Source organism: Syngnathus acus, chromosome 5 (assembly GCF_901709675.1).
Source record: "Syngnathus acus chromosome 5, fSynAcu1.2, whole genome shotgun sequence".
Lineage (NCBI taxonomy): Eukaryota > Metazoa > Chordata > Actinopteri > Syngnathiformes > Syngnathidae > Syngnathus > Syngnathus acus.
The window spans coordinates 117,498-135,330 of record NC_051091.1 but is presented as its reverse complement, the minus strand read 5'-3'; the positions used below and the strand labels follow the sequence as shown (position 1 = coordinate 135,330).

The 17,833-nt window shown below is 46.3% G+C and overlaps 2 protein-coding genes and 1 long non-coding RNA gene across 3 annotated transcripts; 2 read left to right on the top strand and 1 right to left on the bottom strand.

Annotated features, from left to right (window-relative positions):
• Nucleotides 1–191: 191 nt before the first annotated feature.
• Nucleotides 192–9,091, bottom strand: LOC119122567. Its single transcript, XR_005097912.1, has 3 exons — nucleotides 9,079–9,091; nucleotides 614–620; nucleotides 192–474 (listed from the first exon to the last, which is right to left on the bottom strand). It is a non-coding gene; the product is annotated as an uncharacterized LOC119122567 (long non-coding RNA).
• Nucleotides 5,123–14,185, top strand: cntn2 (contactin 2). The gene is made up of 23 exons (XM_037250878.1): nucleotides 5,123–5,353; nucleotides 6,259–6,379; nucleotides 6,503–6,644; nucleotides 6,716–6,891; nucleotides 6,966–7,061; nucleotides 7,143–7,355; nucleotides 7,414–7,516; nucleotides 7,661–7,842; nucleotides 7,961–8,097; nucleotides 8,278–8,407; nucleotides 8,473–8,623; nucleotides 8,820–8,947; nucleotides 9,018–9,193; nucleotides 9,488–9,608; nucleotides 9,754–9,912; nucleotides 10,009–10,158; nucleotides 10,220–10,290; nucleotides 10,408–10,645; nucleotides 10,940–11,055; nucleotides 11,194–11,380; nucleotides 11,535–11,647; nucleotides 12,247–12,418; nucleotides 12,660–14,185. The coding sequence occupies exons 2-23, from the start codon at nucleotides 6,316–6,318 to the stop codon at nucleotides 12,779–12,781; spliced, it is 3,147 nt and encodes a 1,048-aa protein (XP_037106773.1). The 5' UTR covers nucleotides 5,123–5,353; nucleotides 6,259–6,315; the 3' UTR covers nucleotides 12,782–14,185.
• Nucleotides 14,186–14,431: 246 nt separating this feature from the next.
• Nucleotides 14,432–17,210, top strand: chia.1 (chitinase, acidic.1). The gene is made up of 12 exons (XM_037250907.1): nucleotides 14,432–14,506; nucleotides 14,654–14,707; nucleotides 14,848–14,877; nucleotides 15,070–15,274; nucleotides 15,385–15,441; nucleotides 15,509–15,674; nucleotides 15,790–15,914; nucleotides 16,025–16,148; nucleotides 16,222–16,404; nucleotides 16,548–16,664; nucleotides 16,734–16,860; nucleotides 16,931–17,210. The coding sequence occupies exons 2-12, from the start codon at nucleotides 14,689–14,691 to the stop codon at nucleotides 17,137–17,139; spliced, it is 1,362 nt and encodes a 453-aa protein (XP_037106802.1). The 5' UTR covers nucleotides 14,432–14,506; nucleotides 14,654–14,688; the 3' UTR covers nucleotides 17,140–17,210.
• The last annotated feature ends 623 nt before the right edge of the window (nucleotides 17,211–17,833 follow it).

Here is a 17,833-nt window from a genome sequence, read left to right as displayed (position 1 = left end):
ATGTTTTATGAATAGCAGATTAGCGCTTTAGCTGTTCACAATGGGTATTCTTGCAAGACAAATGTTTTTCAGACTGGAATTAGGTTTGCATTTCCTGAGCTCTTTCTGCGGATGCGGCGCGTTGTCGTGTTTCTCTGAGAAAGCAGAAGCATTCACGCAAAGAAAGGAGTGTTCAATTTCATTTTTTTGCGAGGCGGGGCTTCAGGTAGCAGTAGTGATTAGAAACTCAAAATCCCGCAGAGTGCAGGAGTGGTCCAATTTTAAATAATGAATGATCTCATCCTTGGAACAAAAACACTGATTGCCATCGTCCTGAGCTCGGAATGAAAGCCCAGGCTCCAATTCAAAGTGCAAATATTTCAGCAGCTTACTGAAAAAAGGAAATACTCACAGCCATAGCTCATAGAAAGACAACTGGCAAAAGAGAAAGAATCATCCATTCTGACTTTTCTTTGTCATTTAGTTGTGCTCATTCTCTCTCTCTCTCTCTCTCTCTCTCTCTCTCTCTCTCTCTCTCTCTCTCTCTCTCTCTCTCAGTGTCTGTCTCCTGCTGACCTTTCATGAGTGTGGGGGGTGGGGGGGGGTCAATGTGCCATTGTCCACTGTGCTTTACTTCATTTCTGCAAACAATAGAACATTTGCAACATCATTGTTTTCAGCCTCTTTGGCTTTTCTGCAATGAATTCTCTTTTTGATGATGCTCTTCAGAGCACTGAGTCCAAATCTTGTTTTGACATGCAATTAACGGCTTTTGAAAGAAACATCGACTTCATAATAAAAATAAATAAAGTCAAACATGGAGTCACCATGTACGCGTGCGTGTATGATGCGATGTTGCAACTTCTGCTAGCCAAGACCTCTTTATAGTAAAGCTATATTCTTTTCTCTACCTTCTGACTTCTGGTCTTTTGTCCAAGTCGTTCATTCTAAATAAGTGTGTGTGGGGGGGTTGCATGCTTTATATTTTTATTTTAGTAGTATGAAGTGTAGTTACACATCCTTTACAGTAGGTGGCAGTGGCACTCGTAGTTTTTTTATAGATGCACTTCAAATTGTTGGCGTTACAGACTGAACAACTCTGGTAATAAGCTTATTCTTTGTTCTATATTTCTTTTGTTTGTTTGTTTGTTTTCTTTCAAATGGCCATTACAAGCGATTTTAAACTTTCCACTGTTAGGTATTTATATGATAGATTCTATATGACCTTTGGCTCAATGGTGATCTCATTTCTCATGAAATAGTCAAATTATACCTCCTCAACCCCCCTTTCATGACATCATCCAATAGCTGGTTGCTGTTGCTTCACGCAACACCCACCCACAAAACAGTAATGAACAGTGATAGCAGTGATAAAAACTAGGATGGTGAATAAGTGTAGAGCAGGGGTGCGCAAAATCGCGATCGACCGGTCGATCGCCAAGCCACTATTCGTCGATCGCGTGATATTCTTTTTTTTTTTTTCGCACTTGACGCGTGTACAAACAACGGCGCTAACAACACAACACAAACACGCTAGCTCGCGAGTTCCCTCCAATTGTCAGAACCCTGTTTTTTCTCTGAAACTGAAGAAAGGGTATAAAAATGAGTGGGGCAGCTGGCCATAGTAAGAAGTATCACTTTCATAGGGAATGGGAGTAGGACTTTTTTTTCACGATGACATATATATATATATATATATATATATATATATATATATATATATATATATATATATATATATAAAAAATTTTTTTTTTTTTTAGTGGGTAGATCTTTGTGACTTGGTCATTTCAAAAGTAGCTCGCGAGCTGAAAAAGTTTGGGCACCCCTGGTGTAGAGCATCAGTACACACACACACACACACACACACACACACACACACACACACACACACACACACACACACACACACATATTTAAAAGGATTTTTTATTAGCACTGAAGCGGTCATAGATTGTATTTCTATTTGCTGTCTTAGTCAGTTGTTTTTCTTTCAACCTGACAGAAATATGTATTAATCTTCATCTGTGTCAATTAGCTGGAGTAGCCAATTATTTTGAAATGTCCATTACATTTATTCCCTTCTTTGTCTGATGTGTGGAAAGCCGATTAACAGGACGTGAGCTCGACCCGCTTCTAAATGTTTGCGCCCCCCCCGTCTGTCATTTGTTATGTTGAGTAGTCAATGAAGCAAAATCCAATGTCTCGCACAAAAGCATTTGTCATGGTTTCTACTGTCCGGGCAGACCTGGAGGAGGGGCTTCAAAGTACTCTCAATCTCGGAAGACTAAATTATTCATGCGTCTTAAGATCTTTGGTTGCAGACATGAAGACTTCGACTCGGTCGGGCCCTGGTGGCCGCTCCTACTGCTCATCCTGAAAAAGCTGAATAAGAAAAACCAATGTCAAATGATGTTTTTCACCTCATTGTGGATGCCTATGTGCCGTATCCTCCTCTCTTCCACCGAAATATTCTCATTATCAAAAGAATACAAATGACTGACACAGCATGCAAATGTGCTTATGTTGTGCTTTTTGATGATGATTGACATTGGATGATGCTTGGAAATCTTTGCATGTCCTAAAAGCATTTGCCACTGTCTTTGAAACTGCATTCATATTGATTGCTGCTGGTTCAGGGAATTTGCAGACTGAAGAAGACAGTGGAAAGGAGAAGGCTTAGGGTTGCAAAGGGTGCTTGGGGGCAGGGTTAGGGTTAGGGTTGGCCTGCCCGCCTGCTTGCTTTCCCTGCCTCCTTGCTTTCCCTGCCGGGGGTGGGTGGTGTCAATGTGACATGAGCTAATGGCTCTCTGCTGCTGGCATCTGGCTAATGTGCATATGCGGCGGAGCAGCTCATTTAAGAGTCAGGGTAGAATCCCCAAGGGAAGTGGGGGCTTTGCAAACTCGCATAGCCTCCTCACACTCAGATGATTAGCTATATTTCTTGACAAGGACATTGTCCCATTGATTCTTGCACCACTGACTCCGTGTACTGTTAAGCCCGCAATATTTGTGTGTGTTTGTGGTCAGGCCTCACATGAGCCTCCACATTCAAATCTGTCGTCTTTTGGCCTCTCGCTAATTTTTTTTTCAAAGTCAAAGTCAGCTTTATTGTCAATCCCTTCATACGTCAAGACACACAAAGAAACCGAAATTCCGTTTCCTCCATCCCACGGTGACGAGACATACAAGTAGGCGACACAAAACAAAAACAAGTAGGCACAAACCTAATGATAAATAGTGGCTATAGCTAAGGATAACTTCATTTGTTCCACATTTATTTGGACGAAATAGCGAAAAAATGGTTTCAAAATGTACGAAACTTTTGAAAATGACATTCGTATTTATTTATTTATTTTCTTCCCCCAAACTAAAACTAGTTGGACAGTCACAGAGCATTGTTTGCGGTGTCCTGCTTGGTCATTGCTTTGAAATAGGTAAGAGTAAATAGCCACGCACTTCCGTTGTTGTTCTTTCTATTCCTCCTTCTCAGTCAAGTCTTTTGCGACACACCTCCTGCGTCTCCTTTCCTGCGGCACCATAATACTATTGCTTTTAGATGATTTTATTTCGTTGTCTTTATCCGCCACACCTTAAAAGCTGGTCCTTGATTATATTGTCTGACAAGAATCCGGTCCTCGGTGCTTAAAAATGTTGGGGACCGCTGTTTTAGAAACTAAATATACAGTATATATGATCGATCGATATCCAACTTCCTTAAGCATGTCATTTATGATGGAGCTAATTCTCCTGTTTTTTTGGAGCGATAAGCTAAACCTCTGGGCTTGTTCTCCAGCGCTCCATGCTTGCAGTGCCACATGATTAGATGCGCCTCACTGAATGGACACTTTAGCCAAACACAAGGGAATAGTCCTGTTTATGCTCTGTCTATCTGACACACGACGGATGCGGTGGAGGAGAACACAAGCTCAGCAGGGGGTGGAAGCGAAAAGAAGCACATCTTTTTTTAATTGGCATTTCAGCCCTAAAGTGATCTTTATTCATCATCCACACTACATTTTCTTATGTTTGCAGTCACTTTGGGTTTCCAATGGTGCTTCATTTCATTTCCAATGAACCTGCCATGCACATTTTTGGAAAGCATGCAAACTCCACATCCAAATGAAGACTGGAGCAGCCAATCGGACAGTCATTGTCTCTCTCTACCGCTGTGTGACAGTCCCTCGGAAGATTGAGCAGACTGGCAACATTGAGTCAGGTTACACATGCAGCAGGCCATCTATCTGTATGTGACACAGCTCTCTCAGCCTTCATCAATGCACAATATGACCAGACAAGGTCGTCTCGGGTCATCTCTGTCACGTCTCGTCCCCAGCCGTGTTACTGTGTCTAGGTTGTCATGGTTTCTTTCTTTCTTTCTTTCTTTCTTTCTTTCTTTCTTTCTTTTTTTCTTTTTTTCTTTTTTTCTTTTTTTCTTTTTGTCTGTCTGTCTGTCTGTCTGTCTGTCTGTCTGTCTGTGTGCGTGTGTGCGTGTGTGTACTCGCCCCTCCCTTCCTGTGTCCACTCTCAATCGATGTACTAATCACAGTCACCTGCCTCTCTCTCTCGTTACCTGTCGCGTATGTAAGCTCTGTCTGCGTGTCACTTCCGGTTGGATCATTGTGTTGTTGTCTTGATGTCTTTTTGGTTCCTGTTGTTGTCGTCGTTATGTCTTGATGTCTCCATGTCCTGTTGTTTTCTTGTCTTACGTCTCGGTCAGTCAGTCAGTTCAGTTATTGTTTTGTCAAGTCATGTCAGTTTGCCGGTTCTGTTAATTCGTTCCCTTCAATAAACCGAGCTGATCCAAGCTGCATTTGGTCGCCCTGCTCCATCCGCTCCATGACAAGCTCGGCCATCCCAACACTTTTTCAGACATCAGATTCCTTTCTTAAAACCTATTCACTTTCTTGCACCAAATATTACTCGTAATGTAGACATATATAGATAGCTTTAAGCACAACATACATTTCTTGTCAGCACCTAGCAGTCCACCCAGGGTTTAGCATCTAAAAAAAACTTTTGAAAAATGACGATTTTTGTTTTCCTTTGTAAAACAGAAAGTACCAGAAGTGGCACAAAATGACGATTTGGCTTTACTTTGTAAAACAGACAGTACCGGAAGTAAGCGGCACTTTGTTATTGACGACAACTTGTCAGTGATGGAAATAAAGAAGGGATGCGAAGAAAAGCAAGGGGGCAGGCGGAAAAGAATGGGATGGGATGGGATGAGCGGATCGCGACAGTAGAATGTGGCAGGCAGGACAAAATCGTGTCCATCCAAAGACTCTTTTGGGTTTCCTTGACAAGGGAATGAACGCCTTCTAATTAGCCCTGCGCGGCTCTCATCATTGCTGCTGCATCGGCGGGCTTCAAGGTAAACGCCATGCCTTCATGCGTATAGAGATAGATAGATAGATAGATAGATAGATAGATAGATAGATAGATAGATAGATAGATAGATAGATAGATAGATAGATAGATAGATAGATAGATAGATAGATAGATAGATAGATATACTTCTTCCTATTTGCCACATTTTGCACCGCTTGCTGGCTTTGTTTTTGCGTTTCCACGAGGATGTGCTGAGCTTGACGCAGCAGCGTCAGAGCTCGGGCAGAAGCCCATCATCCATCCGTGTTTTCCCCGCAAGACGCGTTTTATCGACCAATGCGTGTTGCCGAACGTTGCTTCAAACTTAAATGAAGGGTTATTGCAGCCAGGCAGCCAGGCAGGCAGGCAGGGACAATGCAGACCAGTTGATTGCAACGTTTTCAAACGATTGATGGAGCGAGCGTGATTGTTTATAAGTGCTGCCTATTGTGTCATCATCACTGCCGGAGAAATTATGATGAAGCAACGTTATTAATGCCGAAGCACATTTGGGAACCAATTATCTTCCGCACAACCTGCTTTCTGACCACTTTTGTATTGTTATCGTATTCGTTTACTGGGCATTCGATCGAAAAGCTTACATCCTGGCCGCCCTTTGGAAACTCATATTACAAATGTCTTTCTAATACGTTTCTTGACCAAAACAAAAACAGGTAATGTGATGTAATCTTGAATTCTCATGTAGAGACGATAAGCAGTTGAATGGATGTGTGGATGAAAAGTGCTGTTTTGAAAACGTCATTTATGGGGGGGAAAAATCCTTTGACTGTGTGATGAAGTGCTTCTTGAATTAACTGACTAATCACGTTTTTTTTTTTTTTTTTTTTGGAAAGCCTGGTTGCTTCAATCACCTAAATGGAACCTGCCTTTCATTTGTTCCGTTTGTAGGCATAAACAGGTCTCGCAGACTTGACTTGGACTGCACCTAATCTCTTTGTGAAGTGGATGGAGACCATGGAGCTTTTCTTCAGCCTACTGCTCCTCAGCTCACTTCCACTTCAGGCTTTGGGCAAGTTGATGCAATCACACACATAAATACGACATTTGTTTCTTTCTCTGTGGGCATCTCTAGCCTCTTATTCATCTTGCTGATTCCCAGAATGGCCTCATCATTTTTTCCTTTTTTTTGCAGGTGGAGACGTGTGTGTGTCTGGTCACGATAGCGGGCCGGTCTTTGAAGAACAGCCAAGCAGTCTAATCTACCCCGAAGGCCTGAGTGAAGGCAAGGTAGTTCTCAGCTGTCAGGCCAGGGCAAGTCCAGCTGCTTCCTACAGGTAATACCTGGCGGAACCTTTCAAAGTGTTCTCGTACGCCATCTTTCTTTCAATTTCTCTCTGACACGCAGGTGGTTGGTGAACGGTAGCGAGGTTCCGCTGGGTTTAGACCTCCGTTATAGCATGGTCGCCGGTAACTTGGCCATCGGCAGACCCGAGTCGGCACGAGACACGGGTTCTTATCAGTGTCTGGCCATCAACCGCTGTGGCACTATCATCAGCAGAGCAGCGAACCTCAAATTTGGCTGTAAGTCAATCAATGACAGGACCAAATCTTTGTCATGTAGTCAATGATCTTTTTTTTTGGATTCCTTCTTTTAGACCTCCACGACTTTCCTCCTGACAGCAGGAGTCCTCAGACGGCTTATGAAGGCATGGGGTCATTCCTGGCTTGTCAGCCGCCTCCACATTACCCAGGTAATGTCATGGTTGAGCCTTTTAGCCATTAAGGACGGCCGAGTGGTCCCAACCGACACCGTTGCCTCCTTTTTTTTGCAGCTCTGTCCTACCGGTGGCTCCTCAACGAGTTTCCAAACTTCATCAAGAAAGATGCCGGCCGCTGGTTTGTATCCCAGGTTACGGGTAACCTCTACCTTGCCAAAGCGGAGATCAATGACACGGGCAACTACTTCTGCTTCACGACCATCAACATGGACATCAGTACCAAAAGTACCTTCAGCAAAGCCAACCAACTCACCGTACTACCTGAAGGTAAGACGCGGGAATGGCGATGATACAAAATGAAAGTCATGCGCCGCTTTGACTGCAGCCAATCCAAAGAAGTGGGCTCCAATCATCAAAGTGCGCTTCCCGGCCGAGACCTACGCCCTTGCCGGACACGCCGCTCACTTGGAGTGCTTCGCCTATGGAAAGTAAGTTTCAAAGTGGCGCATTCGGAGGGGCCTGCCTGGCTTTTTGCTGACAGCACATTCAGGGTCACCGGTTCTCGGTCACGTGACCACATTGGTGAGAAAATGCTCGTCCTTTCACGGTTCCTCTTTTCTTTCTGTATGTAGTCCAGTCCCAAATTTGAGATGGAAAAAGGTGGATGGACTCATGCCGTCCAAGGCGGGTTCTAGCGTGGAGGGTCCCACCCTGATCCTACCAGATCTGTCCTTTGACGACGAGGGCGTCTACGAGTGCGAAGCCCGCAATTCCGAGGGAGTCGATGTGTATCAGGGCCGCATCAGCGTGCAAGGTTTTTCCTCAGCCTTTTTTTTTTTTCCATTTGCAGTCAATCGCTGTGGTTTGACACATGGCCTCCTCTTTGTGTGTGTGTGTGTGTGTGTGTGTGTGCGTGCGCGTGTGTGCTTCAGCTCAGCCAGACTGGTTGCAGGTGATGAGTGACTCTGAAGTGGAAATAAGTTCTGAGCTTCACTGGAGTTGCGTGGCTGCCGGGAAACCGCGACCTTCCATTCGCTGGCTCCGCAACGGACAGCCGCTCACTACGCAGGTGCAAAAGAAAATTCATACCATTATGTTCTGTGTTTTGTCTGCTTAGGCTTAGACACGGCGCTCGGAATAAAAGAACATTGTGCCGTCAAGCAAGACAAAAATGAATCCGGAATCATTTATAATTAGTCTTGTAAGAAAAAATAAAAATCTCTTTCTAACCTTCTTTCTAACTCTCCAGGACAGAGTAGAAGTCAATGGCGCTCGTCTGAAGATCAGCAACCTGGCTCTGGAGGATTCTGGGATGTACCAGTGCGTTGCTGAGAACAAGCATGGAACAATCTACTCTACCGCTGAGCTAAGAGTCCAAGGTAAGACTCAAAGTTGGAAGACTCTTTTGTTCAGCTAAAGCGCTGCGCCATTTGTCCGTCCGCAGTTCAGGCTCCAGACTTCCGATCGAACCCAGTGCGAAAACTGATCCCTGCAGCCAGAGGGGGACGAGTGAGCATTGAATGTCGCCCGCGAGCTGCCCCCAAGCCCAGCCTCTTCTGGAGTCGAGGGACCGAGTTGCTCACCAACAGTAGCAGGTATACGGAGAAGGGGAAGAAAAAAACAATTCAGGCCATTTCTTCATGATGGATGGATGGATGGATCCTTTGCTTGATAACAAAAGTGTGGACAATGAGTCGAATGCACATTCAATCAAATCGATGCAGCCGATTCTTTCATTGTGTCACATGTCATGGTACCGTGTTGTTATTTCTTCTGATTGTCTTTGAACAGGGTGACGGTGACTCCCGACGGAGTCTTGTGGATCACCAACATAAGCAGAGCAGATGAAGGCAAATACACTTGCTTTGCTGAAAATTATCTGGGCAAAGCTAACAGCACGGGACACTTGTCTGTCAGAGGTAGCATTTGCACACACCCAAATTAGTCTCCAATATCGGTCAAGTCCAATATTGATTGAACAACCCCCAGATGCTACCAAGATCACATTGGCTCCGTCCAACGCCGACATCAATCAAGGTGAGAACGTGACCCTGCAGTGTCACGCCTCTCATGATCCCACCATGGACCTGACCTTCACTTGGGCCCTCAATGGGGCTCTGCTGGACCTGGAGGACTCCACGGGGCCGTACCGTCGAGTAGAGGGGGTGAGCGAGAGAGAGAGAGAGAGAGAGAGAGAGAGACGATGCAAAATTCATCCATTCAATGAGAAAAATAATGGAGAACATTTTGAGTCATCACTTGTTGAACTGAACATTGTCCAACAATTAACAGGTATTCTTGCAATTATCCAGCTTTCGGATACGTGGTCGGCTTTTACTTTGGAGAGCCGCCACCAAACTGGCTTTCAAAAAGATGGAAAATAGCTTGTTGTGTGATATCCTTCTTTAATAAACAGTAAACAGGAAGATGATGTTCTTGATTTTGCTGTCCCCATGTAGAAGGAAACCATCGGAGACCTGTTCCTCGTTAACGCTCGGCTGAGTCAGGCGGGCACTTACACGTGTAGCGCTCAAACTGTGGTGGACAGCGCCTCCGCTACAGCCAAACTGGTGGTACGAGGTAAAATGCAACCTGCCTTCTCCTGTCGCGTACAAAAATGACCATCGTTCATTGGCAACATTTCTTTTGGCCAAACGGTCAAATGAATGAAAATGGGACTTGACAGTACTTTGGCTGCCATGTATGTGTCTTATGTTTGTTTTAGGGCCCCCGGGACCACCCGGCGGTTTACTGGTGAGAAATGTGGCCGAGACGTCGGCGGAGTTGAGGTGGAGTCGCGGCTACGACAACCACAGTCCCATCGGCAATTACGTCATCGTGGGCCGATCTTCTCTGACGCCCGCGTGGAAGCGCTTGCGGACCGGTGTGGAAAACAAACGACGTTGTCCATTGACTTGACATTTGGCTGGCTGCATCTATCCATGGATCCATCAACAAACTCCTTTCATTTTCAAACCAGAGCCAGTCAACATCGAGGGCAACGCCGAGTCGGCCTACGTGATTGGGCTGGTGCCCTGGATGGATTATGAATTTCAGGTCATCGCTAGCAACATCCTGGGCAGCGGCGAGCCCAGCGCGCCCTCGCATACCATCCGCACGCAGCAGTTAGGTGAGCTGACATCAATCAATGACCCGAGCCAAATGGTGGCAAAATGCTATGTGCTTTGCAGCTCCGTCGGTGGCACCCAGTGGACTCGGGGGTGGAGGAGGAGATCGCCATGAACTTATCATCACATGGACAGTAGGTGGAGGCCACGCCAGGCCACACCACACCACGCCACGCCACGCCATGGGTGGGAAAGCGGGTGGGACTGGCTTTGCCGACCGACCCTGGGTCTTCTTCTGCTTAATTTTCCAGCCCATGGCCAGAGAATACCAGAACGGTGACAGCTTTGGCTACCTCCTGGCGTTCAGGAAGAAAGACACGTCATCACAGTGGACGCAAGCGCGCGTACCTTTTGTGGAGTCGTCGCGCTATGTGTTCTACAACGCCACTCTGACGCCATACAGCCCCTTTGAGGTGAAAATCAAAGCCTTTAACCGCAGGGGCGAAGGTCCCTTCAGCCAAATTGCTGTCGTCCACTCTGCTGAGGAAGGTTGGTTCATTTGGATGGATTTGATCTTTTCACACAAATGGTGTCATTTTAAACAAGGCTTTGCTGACAACAATCCTTCCCTTTTGTTTGTCATTGATATTCAAATGAAAACACATGAATGATGTTCTAAGTAATGACCGACAGGGGGCGTCCTAATGTTCTCTCACCTCTTTATCTGTACAACTCCATGAACGTGCGGCTCTGTTTTCCTATGGAAAAGGAAGGCTTTGTACACGACAACATTTTCACCTTCTAACATAACTATATTTCTATCTATGAATCCTTGGTTCACAGAGCCAACAGTTGGACCGCTAAGCATAAATGTCAGTGCGCTGACAGCTTTTGAGATCCAAGTGTCATGGGAGCCCGTCCTGCAAGCCAACACCAACGGGATCCTGAGAGGATATGAGGTGACCTCATGCTTGCTTGACTGCCTTTTCTTGAATATGGATTATTTTCCCGACCCTCACCTGATCAATGTATACTCTCACATTTCCTCTTTGTACTATTGGAGTATTATGACAAACGTTGCGACAATGTCTGTTTAGATCCGCTACTGGCGCCAGCACGAACGGGAAGCGGCAGCGGATCGAGTGCGCACGGCAGGACTCGAAAGCACAGCCAGGGTGTCCGGACTACGTCCCAGCACTCGCTATCACGTTGCGGTTCTGGCGTATAACAGCGCGGGCACCGGGCCACCCTCGCCGCGATCCACCGTCACCACCAGGAAACCACGTAGGTAGCGGCGAGGGACAGTCAAAGCTGCAAAAATGGCCTCATTGCAAAAATTATGCCATAGATAAATAAGGGAAATGCGCCAATCCGTCGGGCGGGGCGGGGCCGGGCGGAGACCTTTTCAACTCAAATAGTAAGTCGCTTCTTCCTTCAGCTCCTAACCGGGCCCCAGCAAATGTATCGTGGCGGACGGACGCTTCGTGGGTAATTGTGCGATGGGACCGCGTGAAGGCCATGCACAATGAGTCGGCGGTACTCGGCTACAAAGTGAGTCTTGTTTGCAGACTTTTTTGACATTGTGTCTGGCCATAGTTCATACTGTAAACAAGGCCAAGTGTAGCCTCTATACCTGCTTGCCAAGCCTGAAACGGGGAAAAAAAGCCACAATGATCTGATGGCAGCAGAAATGTCTCTCTTGTACTTTGAGCTTTGGAGCGCATATAGTACTGTATACCTTGTGCAAGACACTCTTGTTTGATTGGATCGTAACAATAAATCTGTCTGTTAGGAGAACAAAAAAAAACCATAGCTAATTATTAATTCCTATTTTATTATTAACCCTCCTTCAGATTGATCTTTTGTTTTGGGGAGTCATAAAAAGCACGTATCAAAGTTCATCCGAATAAAAGGAATAGGGCTCAGTCAGATAAAGTGACATTTTCATTTAGTAAATGCTTGTCAAATATTTGAATGGGAGGAAAATCATTTTCAAATCATGTCAAATAGACATCAAAGCAACGTTGCATATGCTTTTGCACAAAGCGGCTTTCTTTGGCACACTTGCCGTCAAATGAATAGCAGTCTTAGGAGCTGCGTAACTTGCAACAAGTTGGGCTCGACGCTAACCAAACGTGTGACTCGGACAGGTTCTGTACAAGCATGAGGGGCAAAGCGTTTTGAAGGTCCTGGACGTGGCCAAGACGTCAGTCAACCTGCCCCTGCCCAAAGACAAGAACGGATACGTCGTACTGGAACTTCGATCCTGGGGTGAAGGTGGGGACGGACCTGCGCACGAGATTATCGTCTCGCGGGACTCAGGTGAATCATTTTTTCGTCACGACTTTGCAGATTTTGGATTGAAAACATTTGCGTATCCACATCTGGATTCGATTTCGAAACCGCAGCCACGCATTTGATCTGGAAGTGAAGCGAGCGCACATTTTGTGCTGGATTGCGGAGGTGCTCATCGATTTTGACTCGGCTCTGCCAATGTGCTCTTTTGTTAGAACGAGGGACTGTCAAAGTGCAGCGGTGTGATATTCACTCATGTCTTTTTCAGGAACCGGCATGATGGTGCAGAACAAGGCGAGTGTCTCCGGTCATTCGCTCCACCTGCCGGTTGCCGTGTTTCTCCTCAGCGTTGTGTCAGGCCCAGCTCTTTCATTGATGAACTTCAAGTGAACACTTCCGATGTCTCCGTTTCGTTCGGGTTGGATTGGAACGGGTAAAAAAAAAAAATAATAATCTGTGTTCAAGTAGTAGGAGGGTGAATGTGTAGTCATGCATTGGTACCACGCACGTCTCAAAGCAGCGGGAGCGTTTTCACCTTCCGACACATTGGGGTGTCAGCATGTGTTAGAAAAGGTTTAGCGTTTGGGTCCCAGCACAGCATTCAAAAGTCATTAGTTGTGTCATTGTAAATGTAAACATTGTTGAAAATGAGTTGCAATTCCACAGAATTGTGGATCACCACCACAGCTTGGCTTCACGGGATCTTTTCTTAAGAGTCCAATTGTTAATGACTACAGAGCCACTTCTCTTTCATGTCCGCCTTGTTTTTTTCCTTGAGGTAACGGAAGCATGAGGGTCATCTTGCCGTATCAATTGGGCAAGGCAATTCCAAAATGCTCTCATGAAATCATTTTGTGAAGCCTCTTAAAGCTGCCTGCATCAAAGTCACCGGCCGCCATGTGTAATTATTCATGTATGTCACTGGTCGGATGAAAAAAGTATCTAGAATGATCGATTGACTGGTTTGTTTGTTTTGGGGTGGATGGAGCTGTCCAAGACAATCCGTTGTATTTTTCCTCAATGGTCCCTATTGTTTGATGATCATTTTAAAAACGCTAGTGTCATGCCTTTTCTTTTACTGCATCTGCTTTTATGATACCTACAGCGATGACGCCGTTAACAATGTCATTTATCCCCCCTCATTGTAATCCTGTCAGCTTCTATCAGCTCTTATGTAAAACTTTGTCACATTTATTACACTGGACGGGAAAAGTCAAGTGCAGTGACTATTTGGAACGTTCTCTGATAATCCAACTAAAATTCATCTTTGATACACGATAGCGGACCACGGCAGATTTGCCCATTTTTTAAAAAGATCTTTTTAATCTTTCAAACATGGCGGTGTGGTACGGCAAATGTGTCGGTGCACACGTCGTTTCAAAATGTGTTCTTGTAATGATAAGGATGATGTCATCCATCCATTGAGGGTCGCAGGCAGCTGACAAAGTGAGCTGGACGTATGGACATTTGAAGGTCTTCATTTGGCCCAACGCACGCACGCACACACACACACACACACACACACACACGCCAGAACTGCTGACTGGCTCAAACATGAATGTTGCAAATGCGTGCGTGCTTAAAGACATCATTTCCCAATGCCTTCCTTTAGTATGGTAGTATTTCCATTTACTGGTAGCTAGGTTTGACAAGCAAGCAAGCAACCAAGCCGTAGAAAAAGAGGAAATTGCAATAATGTTGCCTTTCAGCTTTTTTCAAAGAGATGATGAAAAATGTCAAGGCGGCTTGAAATTGTTTCAATATGATGAAATAAACATGCTGTGATTGTATGACTCTACTTGTGTGCCTTTTATGAGTCCTTAAATGATATCCCTTGAAATGGGAGCTGCCATCATCAATCATTTGGATTTCCTGGACGCAAATACCATGACTGATTAAGCCTTTGTCTGACCTTGAGGCGCGCTGGCTGGCTGGCTGGCTGGCTGGCTGGCTGGCAGGCTGGCAGGCTGGCAGGCTGGGCCGATACATATTCGTTCGAAAAGACGCCCACTGGGCTTTATCATTTGCACTTTGACACCATCCATTTAGTAGCAAGATATAAATTTGAGCCAAGCTGCCAAATTCGGTAGTGGTTCTTCAGATCCTCTCTAGAAGGTAAGGAAGAGTTGGTGGTATCTCAACTTGAACGTGTAAATATGTTATTCAAGGACTGTCATGTCCATTTTCTCCAGCTTCAATCTTTTTTGTTTACTCTTCTTTGATTTGGATGATTGTCTTCTTCCCTTTCATTTGTCATTGCAGTTTTCTGGCGGATTGGCTGCGCAAACGACGACACCATGGCAAAGCTCCTTCCAGGTAAATATGTTCATTTCTTTTGATTCAAATTCAAAAGTCGTGCTATCATGCAAAGAAATAGGCACCATTTTGTTTGTAAGTGTATCATGAAAAGATACTTTTCACATCTGAATCCACCCTGCTTGCTTTTGTTTCTGCAGCTCTGGGTCTCCTCCTAGTTCTGCACATAGGTAAGGAAGGAAGGAAGCAAGCAATTTGCAGCAATGAATATTTCTTTCACCTTGTCAATGTAACTTCCAAAGATAGTTTTGTCCTTGGCTAAAGCTGAAATGCTCCGTCGACAATAACCGCTATGGTTTTCATTTGCATTGATTTCAATGAAAAGATCAACTCTCGATTGGCTTCTGCCTTCCTTTCCTCAGCTACTTCCAGTAAGCTGGTGTGTCACATGACCAACTGGGCTCAGTATAGGCCCGGCCAAGGCAAGTTCACCTCAGACAACGTCGACCCTTTCCTGTGCACACACGTCATCTACGCACTGGCCACCATCAACAACTTCAACCAAATCGTTCCCATCGAGTGGAACGACGATCAGCAGTACGCCACCCTCAACAACCTCAAAAACATGTGAGCGAGCGACGCCTTTTACGCTCTGTTGTCCGTCTACTCACGTCGAGCATCCGCTCGGCTCCTTTGAATCCCTGAAGACAATCAATCACGTTGCTCTCATCTCTTAGCAATCCGGCTTTGAAGACCCTGCTGTCGGTCGGAGGCACGGTCAACGGCATGAGCCCGTAAGTGGTGGAAGGAAGGCGTGATCCAAAAAGGTTCCCGTCGCGGGCTCACGCTTTTCTCTGCCAGATTCATCGGCACGGTCGCCAGGCCAGAGAGTCGCGCCGCCTTCATCCGGTCTGCCATCAGCTACCTGCGAAGCCATAACTTTGATGGGCTCAATTTGGCTTGGGAATATCCGGCACACAACGGCAGCCCTCTGCAGGACAAGCAGAGGTTCACTTTGCTGGTCAAGGTTTGAAGAGCCCTTTTTTTCTCATCTCGTGCAAAAACGACGGCCGCCTGCAGCCAAACCATAGATGTGCACTTAGTAACTGATTTGCTCTGCTCTGCTCTGCCGTGCTGTGTAGGAGTTGGTTGCGGCTTTCGAGAATGATGCCAGGGATTCCAAGAAGACTCAGCTTCTGCTGTCAGCCAATGTCGCTACCATCCGCGCCACCGTTGACAGAGCTTACGAGGTCAACCTGATTGCACCGTAAGTTGGAGGCAGCACGCTCCTCTTATTTGACTACTGGGTAACGCTTCAAAGCCACAAAGGTCGTAGTCATTCCAGGCAGTCGTAGCAATAATAAGAGAAACCCACAGACATCTGGACTTCATCAACCTGATGACCTACGATTTCCACGGACACTGGGAGGCAGAGACGGGACACAACAGCCCTCTGTACCAAAGTTCTGGCGACTCGGGCTCCCACATTCACCACAATGTCGTAAGTAACAAACGCAAGTGGGCATGCGTGGCCTTTATTCTTGCGACCCTCATTTGAAAAATCATTTGTCCAGAACTCCTCCGTGTCCCATTGGCTGGACTCGGGAGCACCGTCCGAGAAGCTGCTTCTGGGCTTGCCTTCGTACGGAAGAACCTACCGCCTTCGCACCGCCGCTACTGGCCTGGGAGCGCCGACAAACGGACCGGCTGAAGGCGGACCGTACACTCGCACTGCTGGTTTCTGGGCTTTCTATGAGGTGAAAATATGTTGGGGGGTTTTTGGAAAGCAAAATATTTCACACGTCATTCGGAGCCGTTTACAATAAAGGATCAAGTTGTGGGACGATGGATGCAACAAGGAGCGAGCTGATGGTTGGATGGTTGGATTCGTCTTTGTCAGGTGTGCGACTTCCTCTCCGGTGCTTCTGCTGAATGGATCGATGAACAGAGTGTTCCGTACGCCACCTCCGGCGGTTCTTGGGTTGGCTATGATGACCAGCGCAGCTTTTCAGCAAAGGTAACCACAGCATTGTGAGGGAGCTGGAAACGTCGTCTTGGTGTCATCTTGACGCCGATCCTATTTTAGGTGGAGTGGATGACATCCAGGAACCTGGGAGGCGCTCACGTGTGGACTCTGGACATGGACGACTTTTCCGGGGCCTTCTGTTCGGCCGGCTCGTATCCGCTGATCAACCACCTCAGGCTGTCCATGGGTGAATTTTGAGACGTTTTCCACTCACAGAGAACGAGTTGTCGTTTACGTACGTGTGCGTGACTTTACAGGCTTCCCCCCTAAGCCTAGCACCACCCCGGCGCCAACCACCACCAGGGACCCCATCCTGAGTTTCTGTCACGGCCGCCCTGACGGACTGTACGAAAACCCGGCTGATACCAGCACCTATTTCCAGTGCTTCCGAGGAAACACCTACCTCCACCGCTGCCAGCCTGGTCTCATTTACTGGGACTCCTGCAAGTGCTGCAACTGGCCTTGAAACACAATGCTTCCAATGGAGTCTTTGGGAGAACGTTTGCAATATGAAGTAAACGCAAAGTTATACATCGACCTGTCGTAGACTCCTTCATTCATTCATTCATTCATTCGTTCGTTCCTTCCTTCATCTTCATCGTCCAAGCACTTATGAGGCTCGCAGACTTTTGCGCAGTAAGCGGGCTCCAAACGCGCAACTCCCTGGCTCGCTCTCGTTTTTAACTCAGCAGGGTGTAATAAGTACGTATCGTTCCAAACTTCATTTCTGGTCGGTCCAAGATGTTGCTATGTGCAAAGAGGAAAATTCCCAAAGAAATATTTCGAAAACTTCATTAGAAAACTTTTTACCGCTCCGATCAAATTGCCCATGTACCGCATGTAGTGCAACCCGCTCGCATGCATGCACACGCCAAAACGGGTGCTAAACAAAAAACATGTGAACTGGCGTGCCTGCCCACGGTAAACAAGAAAGCTCAATTCAAATAGAACCAAGCGCGCGCGTTCTTGCCAAGGTGACACTGCCGCAGCAGATATTGATTTTCAAACTTGAACATCGACGATCACAAACTATGAAAGGACCCACTCAACTATAGAGCATTGGCGCCCTCTGCGGGAAACCTGTTGTACTGCGACCCCACTTATTGCTATGTCTTTTGACCTCAACTTGTGAAACTCATGGCCCGCCCATCTGCTGTTAC

Coding starts and splice junctions, on each gene's coding strand:
- cntn2 (XM_037250878.1), top strand. CDS start 6,316: ATGGAGACCATGGAGCTTTTCTTCAGCCTACTGCTCCTCAGCTCACTT. Junction 7,843..7,960: donor GGGCCGCATCAGCGTGCAAG/GTTTTTCCTCAG, acceptor TGTGTGCTTCAG/CTCAGCCAGACTGGTTGCAG. Junction 9,194..9,487: donor CGTACCGTCGAGTAGAGGGG/GTGAGCGAGAGA, acceptor GTCCCCATGTAG/AAGGAAACCATCGGAGACCT.
- chia.1 (XM_037250907.1), top strand. Junction 15,915..16,024: donor GAGGTCAACCTGATTGCACC/GTAAGTTGGAGG, acceptor AGAAACCCACAG/ACATCTGGACTTCATCAACC. Junction 16,665..16,733: donor AGCGCAGCTTTTCAGCAAAG/GTAACCACAGCA, acceptor ATCCTATTTTAG/GTGGAGTGGATGACATCCAG.